A 25,175-nucleotide genomic window follows, 5' to 3' on the forward strand; every position below is an offset into this window, starting at 1 on the left:
TCATGGTCGTCTCCCACATATAAAATTACATCTACATATCATTCGAATGCATGTAAATTGGTTCCATATTGTGCATGTTCTAGATAGAATTTTTTTCAAAGCAGAATGACATTTTTTACCTGAATCGACAGTGATAAGAAAGTTTTGTCATTTTAATACAGTTTGCATCTTTCATTTTCACAGGTGGTACAGGCTGGTGGCCTATCGTTGCTTCACTTGGTGGCTTCACGGGAGGCTCGGACACCACGTTCGGAGAGTAATACCTGCCTGTGCGGTACTTGCCATTAGACAACATTTCCCCAGCGACAGTGGACAATACCGCGGATTTTCCCTGGATGTGCTGCAACCGCAACTTTACAATGTGTAATGTTTATTATTTATGTTCAATTGAAATTAAGATCTAAAATAAAACCCAACATATATTTTAACAATGGTTGTTTTGATTTTTTAAATGAATCTAGTGTGTCTCCATTGAATAGTCTTCCTGTGCCTTGTCTTGTCACACCACATGTCTCTGGTCAGCATCCTCCCTCACGCTGGCCGCCCACCTTCAATCCACATAACCGTTGAACCCATATGCAGCAGACATACATATGTTATTTTGCGGGTTGGCATCAAGCCTCCCGGCCTTGCCTCCTCCCCCAAAAATACTTACCACACCACTTTGTTAAAGCGTTGGCAATAAAAGGAAGGCCGTTGGATTTTATTGATACAAAACATGGTTATAGGTAAATAATCAATATGGTTGATCATAATAAATCATCCTTTTGGGCACCGGGTACAGAGATGACCACCTCTGGCCCGTGCCACCTTGCCACCACAGGCCAGCCTGCTGCTGACTAACTGCCTAGGCATCCAGGGTCTCCAGGGTGAACTGCACCCATATATTCTCCTGGGAGGGTGAGGTATTAATAAACTCACCCCCCTGCCTTCCATGTACTAGATCCTGCAGGCAGCCTCTTACATGCAGTTAGATGGCCTCTCCTTGGTGAGGCCCTGCGGCAAACGAGTCTTGTCTGCACGACCACCGCCCTAATCCACACCCCCCCCGCCCTATCAAAGGCAGTTCGCACCGGGGTACTTGCGCTGGCAAGTGGAGCTGTCAGGGAGCGATAAAGGCCAAGAGGTGCCAAAGACCATGTACACTTCAAAGTGGTCTCTAGAGCATGGGTTGTTGTTCCCATGTCTACCTCCAGACCCCGTGTCTCCTGCCAAGCATCCCCCTCACGCTGGACGCCCCCCTGCAATCCACATAAGTGTGTCTCCATTCACGAGTCTTCCTGTGTCTTGTCTGCACGACCACCGCCCCAATCCACCCCCCCGCCCTACCAAAGGCAGTTCGCACCGGGGTACTTGCGCTGGCAAGTGGAGCTGTCAGGGAGCGATAAAGGCCAAGAGGTGCCAAAGACCATGTACACTTCAAAGTGGTCTCTAGAGCATGAGTTGTTGTTCCCATGTCTACCTCCAGACCCCGTGTCTCCTGCCAAGCATCCCCCCTCACGCTGGACGCCCCCCTGCAAACCGCATAATGCCACGACTTAAACACGTCATTCATTCACAAACACACCCCTGTTTCGAATTCTTTATAACCCACTTCATATTTCTAATGAGCACTTCTTTGCGCTTTGCTAGTCAACCCGTGAAGGTGCTGGCTATCTGCTCTTCGTCTCTGTGAACTTCCGTGACCACTTCGAGGAAACTCCTCAGTTTGCAACCTGTGAACTGCTCCCTGTTCTACGACAAGAAACTACTCTGATCCCTGCATCTAACTGTTTGTTCGTCAAGGTAAGGCCATGTACCATAATCATTTTGCGTCCAATTTCTTTTCGTTCAAGACAGTACATGCAAGGAACTAGTCACATGTTCTGAGTTTACATTGGTATTCATAGAGAATTGTTGATCTTTACTTTTCAGAACTTTCCACAATGCCTGCCTGTTCCATTGGCGGTTGCCCTTCGAAGACCCATAATAAATCTGAAGGTACTATAATGCATGTTTTCCCTAAGACAATAGATCAGATAAGAGAATGGGTCCGATATTGCGGATATCCACCGTCTGAGCTTGAAAGTAGAGTCCTAGAAGTCTTTGCGGACAAGAGGGGTGATCGATACCGCATCTGCAGCAGGCACTTTACCTCTGACATGTACTCCACATCATTGCTAATAAAGAAGAACACACCGCGAGCGAGGCGAAAATTGCTCTCAACCGCTATTCCCACTCTATTCGTCCACATCCCTCCACTGGTGAGTCAAGTTTACGTATTTATCTCTCGGCCTTGCGGTAGTGTGTAGCATTAGCTAACAATAATTTCCCCATTTATGTATCCACTCAATATGAAGGCGGAAGATTCTCCATCCGTGTCGTTATTGCAGTCATCAGCCACTTCAAGCGCCTATCTTACTTGGCTATTCTGCCACTGACTTGTTTTAGGCATGTAAATCAATAGTTTTAATTTATCGTGTAATTATTTTACCTAATGGTACACCCTTGTACTCGTCCTCTAGTCTTTGTTTTCAGTTATAATTATTGTTATCCAAAATAATTCAAGTACTGTCTTTCAGGGAGATGCTGAGGAGTCCAACGTATTGACGACTACCGTTGATGTCACTCAGATGCTCGAGGTACGTTTCAGGACAGTTCCATCGATGGAGATCATCAGATCTTGCATTCTTGTAGCGTGATTGTTACACACAATGTTTCTTTCGTTTTTAGCCATTGATATGTCCTTCTGTCGTCGCCCTCCTATGTGTCTTCTTTTTTCAATATTGTGTTCATTACTAATGAAAGTCCTATGTTTCAGGGAGTCGATGGAGCATTAGTCCAAGAAGAAGGGGGAGCGTGCAGTTACGGGTCGGCGCAACAGCTTGCAGAAGTGTGCACCGCAGTTACATCGTCCCTTGATGTTCTTATGCATTTCGAGGTATGGATACTGACAGTTCAATCAAGCGAAATCATATGACGTAATTACATCCGCTATACTTCCTTCTTTATTAACGCAAGTACTATGTTTCAGGGAGATGACGGAGCTTCTTCTACAAGAACATCACCCCTAGTAGTTGATGCAGATCTCTGGGTGGTGACACTTCCAACGATCGAGCAAATCGAATCATATTGACATATCCATTATTTATTTTAGACAACTGATCATTTGTGCAGGTCTATTTAGATGAGCCGTTCACGCCTGCACAAAGTTTCTGTTCTTTTTATCAAAATATAAAACCATACTAATGCAATTACTGTGTTTCAGGGAGTCACTGAAGCATCATCTTCAATAATATCATCAATGGAAGTCTATGAGGAGCCCGAGGTATGGATCTTGACAGTTCCATCTAACTAGATCAACAATGCGTGAATAATTGTCGTTTGAATGTTCTACACAAAGCGTTCATTCGTGTTTTGCTATTGAGATGTACGTGGGTATTGGTCCCCAAGTACATTTTGTGTTTTTGATATTATTATACATACTAATGAAAGTTCTATGTTTCAGGGAGTCGATGGAGCGTCAGTGCGTGATGGATGTGCTTATCAGGAAAACATAGTCGTTGCAGCGCAAGAGGAAGTGGAGACATGCACACACGAGTCGGAGCAACAGCGTCCTGATGTTGAAGTTCGAGGCAAGAAAGTTTCAAAGAAAAGAAAGCAAAAGAAGGTTAGTGTCCTGGTCACTATATTATGTTGTTTGTCACTGTTAATAGTTCAATACTGTAAGTTGTGTTTAAACTGAACATCCCTTTTCCAATCTGTCCTCTAGTTGCGAGTGGGTGTACGAACTAGATCTACACAGACAGTGAAGCGAACGAGAGATGTTGCTTGTCAAACCTTTTGGCAGGGACTTGAGACTGGAGATGCATCGTGCCAATGGGAAGAATATGAAGTGATTGACAACGGAGCTATACCACCACCAGCCATTGATAGTGAATGTCCTCCTGGTAGTTCGGATGCAGTCGGAGATCAATTCACAGAATCCACACCCGCAAAAACTAAGACCGCGAGAAAGTTGAAGAAATTGTTTTATTCACCCATCTCCGGAGAAGGAACAGATGTTGCAATGGAAGAGAATGAAGTGGACGACAATGAAACACCATCAATATCACTGAACATAGCGGAAGACGATATCAGAGATTCTACCTTTCATGTGAGTGACATGTCCTCAACGTTACAGGCCGAACCAGCTGGGATGCAGAGTGACAGTATAAGGAAAGAGGCCAAATTCATTGTATTCGATAGTTGTTTGATTGATATTATTATTCGGATGAAATGTGGGCATTCGGTTGGTGGGGAAGTATGTGGGGAGCCATTCATTAATGTGACTCGTGCAATTCGAGGCACTAACCTTAAAATACATGCCACCTGTACAAAATATCATCCTTTCTCATGGTCTGCACAACCTATGCTGGGACAACTGCCAGCAGGCAATCTACTTTGTGCAGCGGCTGCACTTTTTAGTGGTTCAAGTTTTAAAAAATTAGAGTCTTTCTTTCAGTTTGTGGGAATCCATTTCATTGCGAAAACTCAGTTCTACAAATACCAAACCGATTATCTATTTCCAGCCATTAGCGAAGCTTGGAGAATGGAAAAAATGTCTATTGATAGTACATTCGCGGGCAAACGGTTCAGGCTAGCCGGTGATGGACAGTGCGACAGCCCAGGATTTTCAGCCAAGTACTGCACCTACCACTTTCAGGACATGGAAAGTAAGAAAATTGTGAGTTCGGTGGTCGTGCAGGTGTCACAAAGTACATCCTCAGTGGCCATGGAGAAAGTTGGCTTTGTAGCATCATTGCAAGAACTACAATCGCGGGGAATGGTGATCGACCTGATAGCCACGGACAGACACGTTTCAATTGCCAAGACAATGAGAGAACAGTACAAAAATATAAATCACCAATTTGACGTTTGGCATCTTGCAAAAACAATCAATAAAAAATTGTCGGCTGCAGGTAAAAAAAAAGAATCGCAAGGTATTTCACAGTGGTCCAAGTCAATCAGCAACCATCTTTGGTGGAGCTCAAAAACATGTGGAGGGTCGTTGGAAATTCTACTGGAAAAATGGCGGTCAGTAATGCCACACTGTACAAACGTTCACCGATGGAACACGAACCAACATTTCCACAATTGTGAACATGGCCATTTGTCCACAGAGGAGGCACGGAAGAAGAAGTGGTTGAATACTTCATCACCCACTCACAAAGCCATTGAAAAGATTGTATTTGATAAAACTATAACAAAAGCTTTGAGGGGACTCACGGAATTCTGCCACACAGGAGATTTGGAGGTGTTCCACAATATGTGCCTAAAGTACAGGCCAAAACGATTGCATTTTGGCATGGAGGGCATGATAAATCGGACTCTTTTAGCGGTCTTGGCACATAACCATAATGTTGGCCGTCAACAAAGTAGGACGACCGGAACTTTAGGGACGCTTCGCTACAATAAGGCCTTCACTAAAAGAAGTAAACAATGGGTGATCAAACCAGTGTTTGAGGATATGCAATATGAGTTTATTGAGAAACTTATTGTTGACGTCCTAGATAGGCACATAAATGGAGTTGTGAACGAACCTGTGCAGGGGACAACTGCATTGCCACCCAACATTGCCTCTGTTCCATGTCCACCTAAAGAAGAACTCATTGAGAAATACACATCACGGTTTAAATGATTGTAATTTGATTGTCTGTTCTCTCGAGTCTCCTCATGTCGCAGGCCCATTGAATATGTGTATCTATACAACCTTGTTCATTTGCGCATTAAATTAAACCAAACAGTAATATAAATCATTTTTCAAAAAATATAGAATGTCTCCGTATTTATGGTTCTGTGGGGCTGCAAAGCACGCAGACAAAATGCAAAGATGGAGTGTAAATTTCAAGTCCTGTGAGATGGCCTTACACTAAATGTAGCTAACTAGGAATGTGTGCTCGTTCAAAGTGAAGGTCAGCTGCTTTGATTTTTTCTCGGGTGCCAGAATGGCCCACGACTCAGTATAAGGTTCTATTGTTATTTGACCTTGACAGGCCGGGACCACGTAAGAAACGATAATGAATATAATTTCAGAAACGAAAGCCATTTCATGTTCGTTCATTAGAAGAAATAACGTCGGCATAGAAGGAGTGGTATTTTGGGGCTGCCCTACGCACAGACACAATGGAAAATGCAAATATAATGTAAGTAACTCTTTAGATGAGTTTATACCGCAATCTAATTACTATACAGTAGCTTTAAAGACGGGTTAAGTTGTACTTGTTCGTTCTATGTGGCATATTGTTTTGTACCGCGCACTATCTTGGGGAGAACCGTCTCCTTTTACGGAAGCACCTCAAAACCTTCCTCTTTGCTTCTGCTTTCTCTCTCCCTCTCCCCTGCTACAACTGGTCCACTGTCTGCGATCTCGGTCCTGGGCCCTTCCACTCTCCACCTGCACTCCCTGTCAACCCCTGCACTGGGGGACTGTCTCAGTATCCAACAGCCCCCCCTTGACGTTTAAAACCCAGTTGCACTGTCCTAGCTATGAAATAATTTCCCGACCGAATATATAAAATGAATAATTTTAATAAAGATCTGATGGTGAGACTAATTTCATTTTTTATGTTTTTCAAACAGGTACTTCACCCATTATTGTCTGTGTCACGAGTACCAGACACCGGCGGATGGGTTTTTCAACCGCCAGTTGCTTCTCCGCGTGAACAACGTTAGCACCCTGACCATTTTGTGGGACGATCGCCAAGTACAAGTATGCCCTTACGCGGTACTAACTGCTAGGTGCAACATACAGACCGCTGTGGTGGCCTAGTGCCTCGTTCTTGGAACAGCCATGCGATTATCAGTGCGACCGAAGAGCTTATTTTATCGTAAACCAACACCCTGTGTACTGCACACGAACATCGCTTGCCTCAAGACGAACTATTTTGGATCGAGAGCAAATAAAAATGCAAATCGCTGAATATTCTCTAAAAATTTGATGTCCAATAAATGTACTTTGCCAAATGTACAATCTTGCAGTTTGCTTTTAAACCACAGTTTCATATTCCGAATTGTGGTGCTGTATTGTGAGATGATCTAAGACCCTGTGTACAGCAAAGGAACATCGCGTGCCTCAAAACGAACTTTTTCGAACGTGAGCAAATAAAAATGAAAATCGCTGAATATTCTCTAAACATTTGATGTCAAATAAATGTACTTTACCAAATTTACAATCTTGCGGTTTGATTTAAAAGTACAGTTTCATATTGCGAATTGTGGCACGCTGTGTTGTGAGCTGATCTGTGTTGATTTCCGGGTTCTGTGTGGAGTCGCGTAGAAGACGCATGGGCGCGTTTGCCTACGCAGCACAGTCACGTCACGGATAGAGGCGGGGAATATGAATGTTTTGATAAAGTCTGTTTCAGGGGCGGGGGATTTGATTTAGTGCCGCAAAAGCAGGTGAGCCAGGTCGATGGGGGGAAATGATAGGATTATCAGAAAATGGCGGCTGATTTCGAGTGCGTTAATGGACGAAAAGTCGGGTATGGTCCATAGGAAAGTTTTCTACGATCTACCGATTTATGCTTAAAAACACATGGCCGAACCGTAGGGACAATAAAAAAAAAATCCCGGAACTCTCCTTTAATATCCTGTGCTTGGGTGGGCTACTCTTGCTGTTAGGCTCACCTTGGTTACTTCGTTGTATCTTTCCGTCCGCGTATCGGCGTGTCCACCCGATCCCTGTTTGTTATGAAGACCGGTTGCTGGGCAACTTCAGTCCTACTACTGTTTCTGCTTGGGCGCCATCTTTTGGGCTAAATTACTGGTTTCCCAATGCCACGTACGTAGTCCTGTTCCCTCTCTTGTCAATTGTTATTGTTTCAGACTTGGGCGCCATTTTTACGGCTAATTTGCTGGTTTCCCAATAATACGTGCGTCATATTGTTCCCTCTCATGTCAATTGTTCTAAATTCCCTAATAAAGCGGAAATAAAGTAAATTGTGACACTGTTTACGCCCCTTATCTAAAAAAGGGGGTTAAAAACGTACACATTTAAGCGTATCCTGCATATCTTAACCTGTTGTAACACAAATTTTTTGACTATAAATCTCATTGGGGTTCTTTTTGTAAAAGTGTGCGGCATACTCTGTCATGTGAGGGCACGTGCTCTTGTGGTTATCTGCCTCGCTTGTTAAACATGATAGAAGTATACTGAAACGATGATACGTTAATTAATGGTTGCTGTGAGAAAGAGGTCTAGCTGTATATTTATTGCTGATGTAAAGTGCTATCGAACCGTTATTATTTTAACCCTTATCTTAAACCCTTATCTCACAGCAACCATTAATTAATGTATCATCGTTTCAGTATACTTCTATCATGTTTAACAAGCGAGGCAGATAACCACAAGAGCACGTGCCCTCACATGACAGAGTATGCCGCACACTTTTACAAAAAGAACCCCAATGAGATTTATAGTCAAAAAATTTGTGTTACAACAGGTTAAGATATGCAGGATACGCTTAAATGTGTACGTTTTTAACCCCCTTTTTTAGATAAGGGGCGTAAACAGTGTCACAATTTACTTTATTTCCGCTTTATTAGGGAATTTAGAACAATTGACATGAGAGGGAACAATATGACGCACGTATTATTGGGAAACCAGCAAATTAGCCGTAAAAATGGCGCCCAAGTCTGAAACAATAACAATTGACAAGAGAGGGAACAAGACTACGTACGTGGCATTGGGAAACCAGTAATTTAGCCCAAAAGATGGCGCCCAAGCAGAAACAGTAGTAGGACTGAAGTTGCCCAGCAACCGGTCTTCATAACAAACAGGGATCGGGTGGACACGCCGATACGCGGACGGAAAGATACAACGAAGTAACCAAGGTGAGCCTAACAGCAAGAGTAGCCCACCCAAGCACAGGATATTAATGTAAGCATGCGGACCCTCGTGGTTTCTGCCTTTGCTAAATACATTTTCTGCATTTGACGGGGGCTTCATTTTGCAGCCCTACGGCGATCGTATTGCTTTTAAGTTACAGCATGATTTTGATGTGGACTTTTAGTCCACGTAAATAAACAGGAATGTGATTTAGTTTGACCAACAGTGTGTAGGGTTTATTGAATTTGTGGCTCTTATGATCACTTAGCAATGAAATCATAGCACACTAATGGAAATAATATTCAGATGTAGCGTTGTTTCCCGTGTTTTGAATCAAGGAAAAGGACACCCCCACCACATGTTAATATTACAAACGTTCAATGTTACAGCCGGTCATGGGAATATCTTAGCCCAGGTATGAGAACTAATAACTACAATGATTTGAAGGGATTATTGGAACTCTCAGAGTAGCTCAGGTGGTAGGAACAAGACGAATACAACGATTTTTCGCACAATAGTTTTTTGCAAGTTCAATTATGACATTGTCAACTTATGAAATCATGTATGGTAATTTTCCCTATAGGTAGCAGGGATTATCCCATGACTGGACATGAAATCTGACAACTATATGCATAACCACGCTATACAATGGGTAAGATATCTAATTATTATGGGCACATGATCACAGTTATTTACACCCAACCAACACATGATTTTTATCAATGATTCGATAATATAATTGTTGTTCTTCTTTTTTCTTTCTTTGTGTTTTTTTCTCTGAATCCCACAAACCTCCTACCCCTCTCCCCTCCCGAACATGGCCATCTTTTATTTTTCGGTTCTTTCTTTAATTTATGAATGAATTAACAATGACTTTCAATTGTTGCTTTTGAATTTTCATGGTTCAAATGAATATCTACTTTGTATTTTGTATTTTTTATTTTTTGCTAATTGTTCTTTAAATTGATTGTACATGAATTATAATAGCCCTGATTTGAAAAAGACGTTGGATACGTCGAAACACGTGTTATCACCATAGGGCAACATCTTTTAAGATAAATCGACAAATATCAATCTCAAATTGAAGTCGTGTGATTTTTTCCAATTAATGGATTTCTCACTTATTTCTTCCGGGCGCAGGAGCACCTCTCAAGGGTAACCAACTTTTTCTTTGTCTTTTCCTAATGGAGTAGAGGAATCAAAGACTCCATTGTTACCCTAGTTCCATGCGACCTTTTAAACTGTAGTACAAGATAAAGAGGGCGCAGAGTTCTAAGTGATAAGTACCTCAGAACGGATTCCTCAAATTTTTTAAGTTTTCTTTACAATAGGTACTTCAGAACCTGCTGACCAGGATTAATCCAGATACCCGACCCGCAATGGCAGAATACTTAGAGACAAGAGAAACGGATGCCGTAAATCTTTTTGCCCCCAAGGGCAGCAATGCTCATGCTTTTGCATCCAATCTGCCCAAACCCAGAGAGGACCTACGGTACAAATTTGTAAAACTCGAAAGAGCTTCAAAGAAAGAAGTTGACAAGTATTGGGAGATTGTATCATTAAAAAATTATGTAACAAAAAAGCAAATTCCAAGAGGTTTAAGGATCCTGATTTTTCCGGATTTTACCAAAGATAACGACAAAGATCTAGCAGACTCATGGGAACAGAATCTCAATCAAAGCTCTAAAATTATGCTGGAACTTTTAATTGAACATGCCTCACAAGAACATAAGAGAATAACGGAACAAATAGACACAATCAAAAAAGAGATTACAGAGGCCAAGGCCTTAGAAGCAACAAAGGAGAAAAACTACCAAAAAATGTTTGAAATCCTGAAGGATTACCAAGATGAAATTAAATTAAGAAAAATGCGCAAGTTTTTTCGTGACGATAGGGATTATCAAGATGATAAGGTGTACACTTTTCAAGAGAAATACAAACAATTTACTAAACCATTATCAAGAGAGAGCACTCCTAACACGTCACCAGGCAGTTCGGATGTAGAATCAGAGGGTGATCTCACCAAGGACTCAGAAACATCAGAGAAAACAATTGAGGGACAGGGGTTCCTCAATCAAATTAGACGGTACAAGAAAAGCAACAGAAACAATCTACAAAAACAGGTGCGTTTTTTATTACCCCAACAGCCGAATCCACAATCTCAGAATACAGGAGGAGGGGTCGGCGGGGGAGTGGTCGACACGGGGAATCCAGACGCTCTAGAAGACTTCAGGCGGTTAACAAGAGCAGGAGCAAGAGAGGCAGCAAGAAGGAACCAACAAACGACCTAGTTTTGAATTTGTCTGATTATCACTTAAAAATGGAAGACATCACTTTGCTGAATAAAGGTTTCTCTTTTGCACCTTCCACCAATTTTGACAAAATAGATGTACACATAGATTTGTTCAAGTTCATCAGGAAACTGAAACTTAAGAAGTTTTTTGCAACACAAGTCTCGATGTTCCATGCCAAAGAACCAGACATTGAAGATAGTGATTTCACAATCAAAGATATTAGAAATATCCATCTCTTGAGCTCACTACATGATACAGTAGAGCGACCTATTTATGAAACCATACACGATTTGAAGATACAACAAACCAGCCTTCAAACGAGGGACCTGAAAGTAAAATCCAAATTCACCCCAAATTTACCGCCGGATAATCTTGTGGACACCTTCTACAAAGCAGTCACCAAAGATCTTAATCACCTCATGGACAATAACATAAAAACGAAAAAGAGTAACAGAAATGATATTAAACATGATTACGATAATTTGACCAAAGCAGAAAGAACAGCATTGTTGGATCTCAAACGAAATCACAATTTGACTATAAAAGCAGCGGATAAAGGAGGTAAAATTGTGGTTATGAACAGGCAGGATTATATAACAATGGCTATGAATCACCTGAACACTCCCTCATGTTATAAACAACTTGAGGGGAATCCAAAACAGGACATCCTAACTGAATTAAGAGATGCTATAAGCAATTGGTACAGGCAAGGTTTAATAACAGATGAAGAAAAAACTTTTTTGGACATGCAACAACCAACATTACCAACAATATATTTCTTACCCAAAAGTCACAAGGCTTTTGAGAGAATACCAGAAGGAAGACCAATTTTAAGTGGGATTAACTGGGCAACCATGAACATGGCAGAGTTCATTGACAATATACTCAGCCTGCTGGTAAATCAAACCAAAGCATATTTGAAGGACACAACTTCTGCAATTAACAAATTAGCTTCGATCAAATGGGAACCTGATTATGTTCTAGCCACTTGGGACGTGAAGTCATTGTACACATCTATTAGACATGAATTGGCAATTGAAACAATAGATTATATATTTTCCACACAAACTGCATCCAAATTCCAATCAGTCAACATGCTCAAGGAAATGGTCCTTTTGACTCTGCAAAATAATGTGTTCATTTTCAATGGGGAATTTTACCGACAAACAAGAGGAGTGGCGATCGGAGTTAAATTTGCCCCCGCCCTCGCCAATCTGACTATGGCGATGTATGAGGACAAGCATGTCTACCAAGACGAGGCATATCAAGAACACGTGATTCTATGGACTCGATACATAGATGATGTTCTATTGATATGGCAAGGAGAACAGGACGATTTGGAAAAGTTCATGAACAGAGCCAACAGCAATCACATGGGGATAGAATTTACTGGAGATTTCAGCAAATCATCAATAGATTTTCTAGACCTCAATATTTATGTGAAAGATGATCAATTGATGACCAGAACTTTTAGGAAGATAACAGAGGCCAACTCAACTTTATTTGCAACCAGCTGTCATCAGAACTCGGTTACCAGGAATATTCCAAGTGGAGAATACATCAGGGCCCGTCGCAATTGTTCTGAACAAGAGGTATTTGAACAAGAATGCCATCTGCTGTCAAGAAGATTTAAGGCTAGGGGATATGGCTCCAAGACTATTTCGAAGGCACAAACACAAGCTAAAGCACTGGATAGGAAAGAGACTTTAACTACGAAATCCAAAACCAATGACCGAAAGGAAGAAGTCAGCTTCATTACCACATTTTGTAAAAACAATGGAGCTTTGAGAAGTATCCTTAAAAGAAATTGGCATCTTTTACTTTTGGACCCACATGTCAGGAACTACATCAATAACGACCCAGTGATCATCTACAAACGGGCAAAAACTATCAAAAACATATTGAGCCCATCTCTACTTCCAGAATTAAGACCGGAGAGCACCATTACTTGGTTACCAAAACAAACGAAGGGCTTCAGGAAATGTGGGACCTGTACAATGTGCAAACATGCGATGGATAATTTGACAAGTTTTGAAGATCAATATGGCACCAACTTCAAAATCGTTGAACATATCAATTGCCGTACCAAATACGTCATATATACCATCATTTGTGAATGTAATAAGATCTACATAGGGAGCACCATTAGAGAACTAAGGATTAGGATCAGAGAACATTTCTCATCCATAGGGAATCCAAATACAAATTCACCACTGGCCCAACACTGGCAAAAGGAACACCAATGTGACACTAAAAGAACTCTAAAATTTGCCGGACTCAAGAGAGTGACCCTAGGACCAAGAGGAGGAAACCAAGAGTTGAAATTACGACAAGAGGAAGCTAAATTGATCTGTAAATTTCGTTCAGTTGAAAGAGGCCTGAATTTGGACAATGAAATGTATTCTTTTTTATGAAATATTGCCTATCAGGAGACTCTTATTTTTCCCAATGGACAGGGTAATTTTTAAGATAAGGGTTAAATTAATAACGGTTCGATAGCACTTTACATCAGCAATAAATATACAGCTAGACCTCTTTCTCACAGCAACCATTAATTAACGTATCATCGTTTCAGTATACTTCTAACATGTTTAACAAGCGAGGCAGATAACCACAAGAGCACGTGCCCTCACATGACAGAGTATGCCGCACACTTTTACAAAAAGAACCCCAATGAGATTTATAGTCAAAAAATTTGTGTTACAACAGGTTAAGATATGCAGGATACGCTTAAATGTGTACGTTTTTAACCCCCTTTTTTAGATAAGGGGCGTAAACAGTGTCACAATTTACTTTATTTCCGCTTTATTAGGGAATTTAGAACAATTGACATGAGAGGGAACAATATGACGCACGTATAATTGGGAAACCAGCAAATCAGCCGTAAAAATGGGGCCCAAGTCTGAAACAATAACAATTGACAAGAGAGGGAACAAGACTACGTACGTGGCATTGGGAAACCAGTAATTTAGCCCAAAAGATGGCGCCCAAGCAGAAACAGTAGTAGGACTGAAGTTGCCCAGCAACCGGTCTTCATAACAAACAGGGATCGGGTGGACACGCCGATACGCGGACGGAAAGATACAACGAAGTAACCAAGGTGAGCCTAACAGCAAGAGTAGCCCACCCAAGCACAGGATATTAATGTAAGCATGCGGACCCTCGTGGTTTCTGCCTTTGCTAAATACATTTTCTGCATTTGACGGGGGCTTCATTTTGCAGCCCTACGGCGATCGTATTGCTTTTAAGTTACAGCATGATTTTGATGTGGACTTTTAGTCCACGTAAATAAACAGGAATGTGATTTAGTTTGACCAACAGTGTGTAGGGTTTATTGAATTTGTGGCTCTTATGATCACCTAGCAATGAAATCATAGCACACTAATGGAAATAATATTCAGATGTAGCGTTGTTTCCCGTGTTTTGAATCAAGGAAAAGGACACCCCCACCACATGTTAATATTACAAACGTTCAATGTTACAGCCGGTCATGGGAATATCTTAGCCCAGGTATGAGAACTAATAACTACAATGATTTGAAGGGATTATTGGAACTCTCAGAGTAGCTCAGGTGGTAGGAACAAGACGAATACAACGATTTTTCGCACAATAGTTTTTTGCAAGTTCAATTATGACATTGTCAACTTATGAAATCATATATGGTAATTTTCCCTATAGGTAGCAGGGATTATCCCATGACTGGACATGAAATCTGACAACTATATGCATAACCACGCTATACAATGGGTAAGATATCTAATTATTATGGGCACATGATCACAGTTATTTACACCCAACCAACACATGATTTTTATCAATGATTCGATAATATAATTGTTGTTCTTCTTTTTTCTTTCTTTGTGTTTTTTTCTCTGAATCCCACAAACCTCCTACCCCTCTCCCCTCCCGAACATGGCCATCTTTTATTTTTCGGTTCTTTCTTTAATTTATGAATGAATTAACAATGACTTTCAATTGTTGCTTTTGAATTTTCATGGTTCAAATGAATATCTACTTTGTATTTTGTATTTTTTATTTTTTGCTAATTGTTCTTTAAATTGATTGTACATGAATTATAATAGCCCTGATTTGAAAAAGACGTTGGATACGTCGAAACACGTGTTATCACCATAGGGCAACATCTTTTAAGATAAATCGACAAATATCAATCTCAAATTGAAGTCGTGTGATTTTTTCCAATTAATGGATTTCTCACTTATTTCTTCCGGGCGCAGGAGCACCTCTCAAGGGTAACCTACTTTTTCTTTAATAAATTAATAAGTGTTTTACCAAGAAACCTTGAGTTTAAGTGTTTACTTGAACCACTCTGATTGAAAGTCCTCTGTGTAACTACTTGTACTGGTCCCATTCATTCTTGAGATAAGCCTGGCTCCTCAGCTCGCTGCCAAAAACTGTACAGACTTATACCAAAGGTTGGTCTTGCTTACACCTGTAGTCCTAATTGTATTTGGTGGTCCCAGAGGGTACTGCATGCAATTCTGCCTAACAACCCTCTTCAGTCTTTACATGAAACCTCTCTGAAACCTCCTTTCTCCACACAACATTCGCATCCACCAAAACGTGGATAACACAAAGATATACATGGGGATAACTGACATCAGAGATATTCACAGTCTCAAGGCCTTCCTCACATTGATCAAGTCCCGGATGTCCTGTGCTTACCTGATGATCTACCCCTCATGCAATGAATTCCTAATGCTGGCCAACAACTCCAGACTCGTTGCTATAAACCTCAGGTGCTTCACACCCCAGCTGGTCACCTGTGCCAAGTATCTTGGGTTAAACATCGACAGACAACTCAAGTTCACACAGCGCATAGCAAAGACACAACCACCTTGGTAGCGACTCTTGAACCTCCTTTCTATCAACATGCCTGTCTTGCCCCATCGCTTCTACAGTACAGGAAAGCATTCAGGACCTTCCCCTTCAAGGAACGTCTACTCCGTAACACATAGGTCCACTCACTCTGCCCTTCCTACCCTACCTGAGACTCTGTGATCTGCTCCCCCCACTGTCTCCTTCCTTGTTTGCTTATAGATTTCTTACCACCAATTGCCCACTCTTACCCTCCAGTGTTAGCTCCCAGCTCCCTTTTCCTCGGCTTCCCTCACTGTGTTCTTCTCCCAATGATTGTAAAGCTCTCTGTTGCTTCTCCAAGATAGGTTTTTACTCTATTAATACCATATAACCATTATTGTAATAATGTTTGATTACAAGGAGTGTCATTTCTTGTGTTTTTGTTTGTCATGTGACTGCTCTAAGGAAGGCATGGTATTAAAGTAAGACAGACACCAGTAATCACACTTCAAGGGTGTTTGTTAAACTGTAAAAATAGGTGAGATAAACGCTTAATCTAAACCTAAATCTAAGATGGGAGCAAGCTATGACCATCAAAAAATAATAATACCATCTTGGCGGAGTCTAGTCAAATAAAAAGGGCCAATACTAAGAAAACCTATTGCTAATCCTTACCATTGTGTGTGCCACAAAATAGTGTGGGATAGCGTTCACAAGAAAAGAAAGAAGTGTTCACAAAATGATAAGTTAGGATTTTATGGCTGGGGTCTCCCTTCTCCACATTTTTAGTCAGGACAAGGCTGGACTCTTGAGCACAGCACATTTCTGGCCTTTTCCAGCATGATGTTACAGTTCAATCACAGGACCTTGTCTGTCCAAGTCTCTTTCATGCAAAGTCTCTTGCTTCAGAGGGCCTGATGTATCATAAACAACAAGACAAAAGTTACTTCTATTTATCTACACGTCAGGTGATTATTCTTCACCCTTGGATCCCCCTCAGGTGGGCTCCAATCCTTCTCTCAGTCATTAGCCTCCCTCAGTCGGGCTCAGACCAACCACTCACTGTGGACATCTGTGAGTTGGGTGCATACTTGTCATCACAATATTCACGTGTATATTACTGCTCATCCTAATTCGCAGGCATACCTCAGCCGGGTTCACATTTGCCAAAATAACAGTTCAGTTGTCATTGCCACAATACGGGATTCACTTCCCTTAAATATTCGCTTGACGTCCCTCAGTCGGGTTCACTACTGCCTTTCAATCACAATCCTACCATTCGTAATATTCAAAACATTTCTTTTTAAACCACCATCCAGGTTAGTTAGGTCCCGCATATCTGGGCTCAGATCCTCATTCGTCGGCCTCCTAAAGCACTTGCAAGTTCAAACAAAGACTTCCGAGGGGTGATCACGTCTCGCTGGGTAACTCTGTTATTCTCTGGCAAGTGCGTACTTCAAAGTATCACAGTTCACACAGCGTTCCCCTCATCCAGGCTCAAACACCCATTTCACACTTCCCTTTAGTAGGGTTCACACTCTCCTATTCTTCAGAGACTTCTGCAATGTGCCAAGGACTTTTGATTGTACAAGGGGATTGGCTTGACCCTTGTATGACCACCTCAACACCTCATGCCGTTCTCCCCAAGTTATAGTTTCTACAACAACAGAAGACTTTCGACTATGCACAGGATTTAACATAACATGCTGCAGGACCACTTCAATTTTTCTGTTCAACACATTCTCCTTGTTCAGAAGCAAGGTACCAGTCAGAGTCCTTTAGATGAGTGCTCACGTGGCGCCAGACAACTCTAGCACTGATACCAATTTGGGCTTACAAAGGACCTTTGTTTATTAGTCTTCTTTCTTCATATACTGTTAACCTTGAGCCCCACACAGTCCGGTCTATTATTTGCTCTTCCGACTAACCGGCTGTGTCAAACTCTGTTGGCTTGTCCTGCCTCTGGAGTCAAGGACGGTACCACGATAGCAACCACTTCTTTCTACCCTGGATATCAGTGTAGGAGGGTCCCGTTTACTGCTGACATCCTTTGCACCATTCGCCAGCTGCAATTCCCGGTTTTACGTTTCCCTTCTCAGAGGTTCCGCAGGTCTGTTTTGAAAAGGGCAAGGGCAATTCCCTCCTCGTCATCCTTTCAGGTCTCACCACCTTTCTCCTCCATTTGAACTGCCATCCTGGAATAGCTCTGCCCTAATGCGGTTGGTCGTGCTAAGCATGTGCTTTCGTGGTCTGCCTTTTATCCCTATTTGGAAACGGAAGGGAAGTCAGGTGGGTGTAATTATCAACAATTGCATGAGTCTGCCTGACCCTTGTGTTGGGACATGTCAGGTATACAGCTCTGGTGTTAGTCCGTTGTCTTTCATGGTAATTTGTCTGTGAGAAAGTGTTTGTGTTAAGAAAGGGGGAGGGTTGAGCTTCTAGATATCCTACGGGTAGGATGGGGAAAAGGTGTCATAAGGGAGGGGGTACCACGTCTCACCCGTCTGTGTCCAACTTGCACTCCCCGAAGACACCTCACCCAGGTGATCCTCCTGCACTGGTCCACCCCCACGACTAGTAAGTGAGACACCTCCAGGCACAAAATATGTTGTGCTGCTGCACAAGTCTAGTATGAATCGAACAAAAATGGTGCAAAGTTTCTAATGCTACTGCATGAAAACTAGTATGCATCAAAATGGAGCCAGCACAAAGTTTCTTGTGTCGATGCATGAAACTAGCTTGGAATAGGGAAAACCATGCAAAGTTTCTTGTGCTGCAGCATGAAAATACCACAGATCAAAAAAGAACTGCACAAAGTTTCTCGTGTTGCTGCACGAAACTAGCACGGATCGAAAAAAGACCGTTGTCGCTCTACGTGAAACCAATATGGGAACAAAACACTGCGCTTCGTGCAAAACCATAAAAGAAAAATCAAAATTTGGCTGAACAGGCAGAAGCGGATTCCAGTGCGAATTCCACACTTTTCACTTCGTGGGTGGAAATTTCACTGACACCTACTCACTGATGAGCCAGGTGTTGCCAAATGTTCCCGGTGGCAGGGGTTAATGTATAGGGGATTGACTCAAGATGTAGCTATCATGCATGCATCCTGGGTAATTGGCATTCACATGCAAGATGTGTCCGTTGGCATCACAGATCACCTGCACATTTATGGAATGCCAATGTTTCCTGTTGCGATATATGATCTCAGTCTCTCGGGGGGGTTGCAGCGCTACATGGGTGCAGTCAATCGCTCCCAGGACCCGGGTAAATTGTGCAACTGCATACAATTCTTGGCACACTCTCTGCCTTTCCTCCAGTGCATGTGGCATCTGAATGTGCCTATGCACATGTGCTAGGATGTAGCGCAAGACCTTGTAGAAGCACCTTGATTGTGTGGGCTTTGATATACTCCTAACAATGACTGTGGTACACCGGAATGATCCTGTGGCCAGGAAGTGTAAGGCTGATACCACTTTCACCAGAGGTGTCACAGCCTGTGAGCAATTAGTGGGTGACACCAGGTAATTCTCCCACTCCCTGACCAGGTCTAGGATGACATGGGAGGGAAGAGATATCTTCCATACACCTCCTCATCTGGCATCCCAAACATTGCTATTGGTGGATAGAAGATTATGGCCCTCCTCCTTCCATGTAGTAATATCAGTGCTAGCAATGTATGATCCGGCATTGTGACAATTGTATGTTTGTTGGGATGGTATTGCACTTTTTATACGTGGGCTTTCATAGCGCTGTGTGCTTTGCAGCAGGTGGCGCTAGGATCGTTCTCCTTTGCAGTCAAAGTGATAGGGCAATTGTTTCTGTGAAAGGGGTTTACGTAGCGCTTCATGTGGCGTGTTTGTTGTTTTCATGGTACCTCCCTCCTCCTGCCTACGTTATTGTAATTTTCTTTGCATGTTCCGCCCCATTTTTCTTCTTCATGTTGGCTCCTCCTGCACGTTCAGTTATATTCTGCACAGGGCGCTAAGTGGGAAGGACCAGCACAAAGTCTGATCTGTGAATCGGAAAATAGTGTTTAGCACAGTGAAAAGACTACTTTTGGGGCGCAAAGTCATGTTGTGCTGCAGTAAACATTTTGTAAATTAGGCACCTAGACAGTGTAAACTAACCTTTGCCCAGTGGAATTTGAACTTTGCATTAATCAAAGTTCCTGAGCCTGAGGTGTAGATAAAACTGATCAACAACATTGCATAGAGCCTCTTCATTCTGACTATTGTTCCAGATCTCTTACATATGGCAGTAAGTGCTTTCAAGTTGTTACACTATGTTCGCTGTTGGCAGAGGTCTGACCCTCATTATCATGTCTGAATGTAAAAACTGCATCACTATGTAATTATTGTGAACTGTGAGGAAACCTAAAATGCTCACAACAGCTTTGTCTGCTTGTGGATGCACACTTTGAGATATGCTAGATGGTTCATATAATGTGTTTTTAACTTACATAAGCTGCAGTGGATAGTGAAAGAGATGTCCCATCTGTAGGAGTAGGGGCTCCAAATTGCAGGGGCTTTGAATGGTAGGGGCTTATTATTTTAGCATGCACATGTAGCTCAGTAATGTAGTGTAGTACTGCACATGTAACTGTAGTGTGAGTCTCAGACAGAGATGCAGAAATGTGCAAGGCACATGGCTGCCAATGCATAAGGCGCATGATAGAAAATGCACAGAACACAGAGCACATGCTTAAAATTGCATATTATTTCAGGACTGAGTTGCACGAAATCCAATAGTAATATATTAACATACTAATCCAATCCCAGTAACCTGTCCCTTAATAACATTTAGTGCAAATTAATCTATGTGGAAATAAACTGAAGACAGATTTGGAAACTGCATGATGCTCTTTTTCAATGGAAAAGTAAAAGTGCAGGCTGGGTTCATGCTGGGTGATGAAAATGTGAGGTTCAGTTCTACTAAAAAGGCCATTGTGTGAGCAGGAAATTCAAGAAGAGATGTATCTTCTTGCTCTCCAACAATGGAATCACGTGGTTTCAGAGGGATGATCTGCAAGGGAAGGAATGTTTTTTGAGTGGCTGGAAGAAGTAATAAAAGGGGTTGAGAGGGAGTAGCTAGGTCAGACATCTTCGGGTGCTGTGCAGGGTGCTGGCAGGCAAACGGAATCCAGTGCTGCCAGGCCATCGGATGTGGGGGTTCCTCATCTGAGCTGGAAGACAGGCTGAGAGTTTGATGAGGATTTCCATGCGAAACTGAATCAGAAAAAATTGCCAACAGTTTGGGGTAAATATTAGTTCAAGTGAGGATTTGCTGTCTTGAGTGAGGTCAGCTAGTTAGGTAATTTCATTTTAGGTGATGTCTATTTTTAAACGTGCATGCACTTAGAAAAGTTTGATTTATTTTCTTGTTTTCAAAATGTATTTATCTTGCCAAGTTCCATGATAGCAAGGTCAAGTGACAAGACTTGGCACTGCTGAAAGCACACAACTGTACTATGTGCAAATTGCATGTTTATCTGTTACGAAAATAATTAACACATTACCAAGTCACTTGTAGCCTTGGTGCATTTTTTCTGCAGTCAGTTATTTTATTCGATCTGCACAAACAGAGAAGTGCGCGATAAGAAATGTTTCCAAGTAAAGTAGCTGCTGTGAACTGCCTAACTAGAAAGTGAATGAATGTGCAGTATTTCAATTTACCTGTTTTCAATTGTGAAACTCAGCCAAAAGGGCATATTTGTGGCATTGTACATAAGATTCCACGAGGAAGCACAAACCATTGACCCAGGTGTACTAAGTTCAGTCTTCTGTCTGGTGAGTGACCCTGGTAAAAACAGGTGTTGGGAAATATTCTGAAGTCAGTCTCACCATTGTAAAAATACCCCAACAAGTTGCTACAATGTATTATCGCTAGAAGCGACCACTAAATACCACCATAATGAAAATACCACAAAGTGATAGGTATAACCCCAAAATATATTCGACACATCCTACCCCCGGCCCCTCTCCTAGTCTAACACTTCCCCAGAAAGAAAACATAATAATACATGAAGAGACAGAAGGAATTCTGACTAGAGATTTGCAAACTAGCACTGAAACCTCTTGTGTCAAATAAACTAAACATAGGAGAAAAAAACAGTGAATGTTGAACTAAACTATTACATTTCCATTTAGACATTTGCTAATTCAAATAATACAATAACATCAAGAAGCATATGTGAACATAACAATAAAAACAGATGACTAAAACCCTAGCGGGTATCATTTTTAAGAAATTAAGTTCTACTCTGATCGAGCAAAAAAAAACTGATAAATAAAATAGGACTTGCTCACAGCATTCACTTGTTCTGTCAAACGAGACAAACATGTCTCCTATATATGACATCAAACTGCAGTTTCTCCAATATAAGAAATGTAGTGTCTTTCAGAATAGGAGAGTTGCAATTTAAGTTTTCTTTTCAGGAAACAGCAATGCTTTGTAGTCGAGATAAATTAGATCGGAATTTAAATTCAAACATTGTATTCAAGTACTCTAATTAGAACGCTTTGCTTGTGTGCAGAATTTAAATATGATGTGGAAAATAGGGATAGTGACATTATAAATAAGGCTGTAGGTTTCAATCTTAATCCTAGCCTGGAATTATTTATGCATGAATGTGAGGTATTCATGAGGAAGCTTGGTGTAAAGGAAAGTGATTTTAACAATCCCATATATACAAATGAAATGCTTAAAAATATGATTATGGGAATGGAGAAATGATTATTCACATATTTAAAAAAACAGTAATTTATCCATTGAATATATTCATTTCTTCCCTAAGGATCTTTCAGAACAGATCTATATATTATGTAGCTACCCTAATAGAACGATTGCAAGAAAGTATATGACATTTAGGTTAAATCTATTAACTAAAGAAATACTGGATGCACAGCTGAAGATTCTATGTCATTTACGCATATGCTACATTTGTAATAATGATTTAATTATTGAAACTTCAAAACATCTATTAATATATTGTCGAAGATTTAATGATTTAGCGGTTTAGTATTTTAATAGATTTCTATATAATATCAAGGATCTTAAGACAAATGTCAAATACATTTCATTAATATTTGTAACAGTAATTATTTGTCAGCAAATTGGTATTGCAGAATATACCCAATTGGATTAAAAATGCCTTTGAATCAGTGGAAGGTTGTCTGTAAACTAAGACACTGAAATAAATGAATATTTAAAAAAATACAGTTATGTAGGTAGGTGCTCAAAATAATAGTAGGTGCTCAAAATAATCGTTCAATAGAATCTTGCAAGCATTAATGACCATATAATTGAAAAGCGATTACTGTTAGTTTTGTTAATCACACGCACACACGCACACCAAAAAAGAAGAACTTTTAAAAATGTAACAAAGAGGTAAACATGTTTTACTGTACCTAATGCAACCCACCAATGTGCCATCTTGGGAAATTCTTGCATAACTGTATGGAAGAAAAGTAGGAACATTAAGGATGCAGTTGTTTCTTATCCGTTCACATCTGTTATTTTCAACCTCCCATTTGCTGACAATGCAACGGAAGTGGTATTGCTCCAAAACATGTTAAACATCTCTCAATTCAGCTTTCAATAGACGTATATTTATTTGCATATATTACTCCTCTTGTCCATTTGCACTTCCTCAAACTTTTGATCTCAGTCCTCAGTGTGCCTGCCTTCAAAAATGTTATTTTTCATTGTTGAGACGTGTGTGAACAAGAAAGTGCTGTATCAAGCATGATAGAATCTCGGTACACATTAATCCTTAATTGTGGACCTCACTGGTCATGAAAGCCTCCAACTACACACATGTTCATGCAAGTTAAAAATATTGAAACTCTGCAGTTTGAGAACACTTCAAGGCAACATAGCGTATCTGGGATTCATGGAAGTTAAAAGCAAAGCTAAAGAGGCTGGTATAATAGGCATCATTAAGAATGTAGGACATTTATTCCAGTTAAAATAGAGCACAATTTGAATAGGAATATTTTTCTTTTTATATTTGGATCTAAAATATTGATTTAAGAATTTAATTTAGAGTTTTTTTTATTTCTAGTTTGTGTTTATTAAGGAGGACAAAACACAGAGTATCAAATGGTCGGCTGGGCAGCCCTAGAAAGAGTTGCATTAATGATGGTGGGGCTGCAGAAAGACTGCAGACAGATATGGAATCTGTATCGTATACACAGATATTCAGGCAGCTGACAATAAATGCACCAGTGGAGGGTTCATAGGATTTATGTTGTGAGACAGGGTGAGCGCTCCTTCCAGGTGCCAGAAGTGGAGTTTGAGTATTGATTTAAATGTGGGGAAAGAGCAAAAGTGAGAGGATGTAGGGGGAGGGAAAGGAACAAACAGACTGGGGAGAGTGTTAGAAGATAGGGTTCATGGAGCAGTGCCGTATGCCGCAGAGGTTGCCAAGTAGGAGGTAGCAAGGCCACGAATAGATTTGGAGACTTGGAGGCTTTGAAAAATGATAAAATGCTGTGGCTTAAGATGTAGGCCAAGTGATGTGACTAATTGGGTGAGCTTGGGAGGAAGCTGTTGGCGGACTAGGGGGACGCTCGTTTACATTCCATAACTTTAATTCCACAATCTTCATACCACAAAACCTCCTCTTCTTCCAATCCAATAGTAGCAGAGATGCCACAAGAGTCAGTATAAACCTTCAAATAATGGATCCAAGAATATCCCACCATACACACACTCTGCCTCTTCATAGCCATAGCTACAGCCATCTTCACTGCACACAACAAATAAAAGACTTCCTATCCTGTACTGTTGTACACTTCAACTCCTCCTCCACAACCACAACCACAAAACCTGATTACCTAGTCCCTCAATGTCTTCTTTACATGTCAGGCATCCTTAAAAGACCTGGATGGCACATGTGGGTCCATGCACTGCTGCAGTGTGTGCGGACACCGTTGCACAGGGCAGCCCTTCTACCTACACTGGCCACAACCACCACAATATAATTAAACCATATAACATGTAGGTACAATGCACCTTCAAAGAACAAGACTCACACAAAACCTCCCCTCTCCCAAAGACGTCCGTGGACACTAAAGTTGACCATGGACTCGGCAGCACCTGCATCGCTTTTATTCACCTATACAAATAGCTACATATCAACTTTATTCCAACCCCCTCCCTTTCCAGGCCTTCTTTTGGCCACCAAATAACCCAAAATTGGTTTTCCAGAC

The 25,175-nt window shown here is 41.2% G+C and overlaps 1 protein-coding gene across 1 annotated transcript in view; it reads right to left on the bottom strand.

Annotated features, from left to right (window-relative positions):
• TMEM244 (transmembrane protein 244) overlaps positions 1-25,175 on the bottom strand; it is a 649,958-nt gene that overhangs the window by 78,295 nt on the left and 546,488 nt on the right. Inside the window, exon 5 of the mRNA XM_069607382.1 lies at positions 23,370-23,414. Coding sequence (XP_069463483.1) covers positions 23,370-23,414 — 45 coding nt within the window. The remainder of the gene's footprint in view (positions 1-23,369; positions 23,415-25,175) is intronic.

This window comes from Ambystoma mexicanum, chromosome 4q (assembly GCF_040938575.1).
Source record: "Ambystoma mexicanum isolate Mex_15411 chromosome 4q, UKY_AmexF1_1, whole genome shotgun sequence".
In the NCBI taxonomy this organism is placed as follows: domain Eukaryota; kingdom Metazoa; phylum Chordata; class Amphibia; order Caudata; family Ambystomatidae; genus Ambystoma; species Ambystoma mexicanum.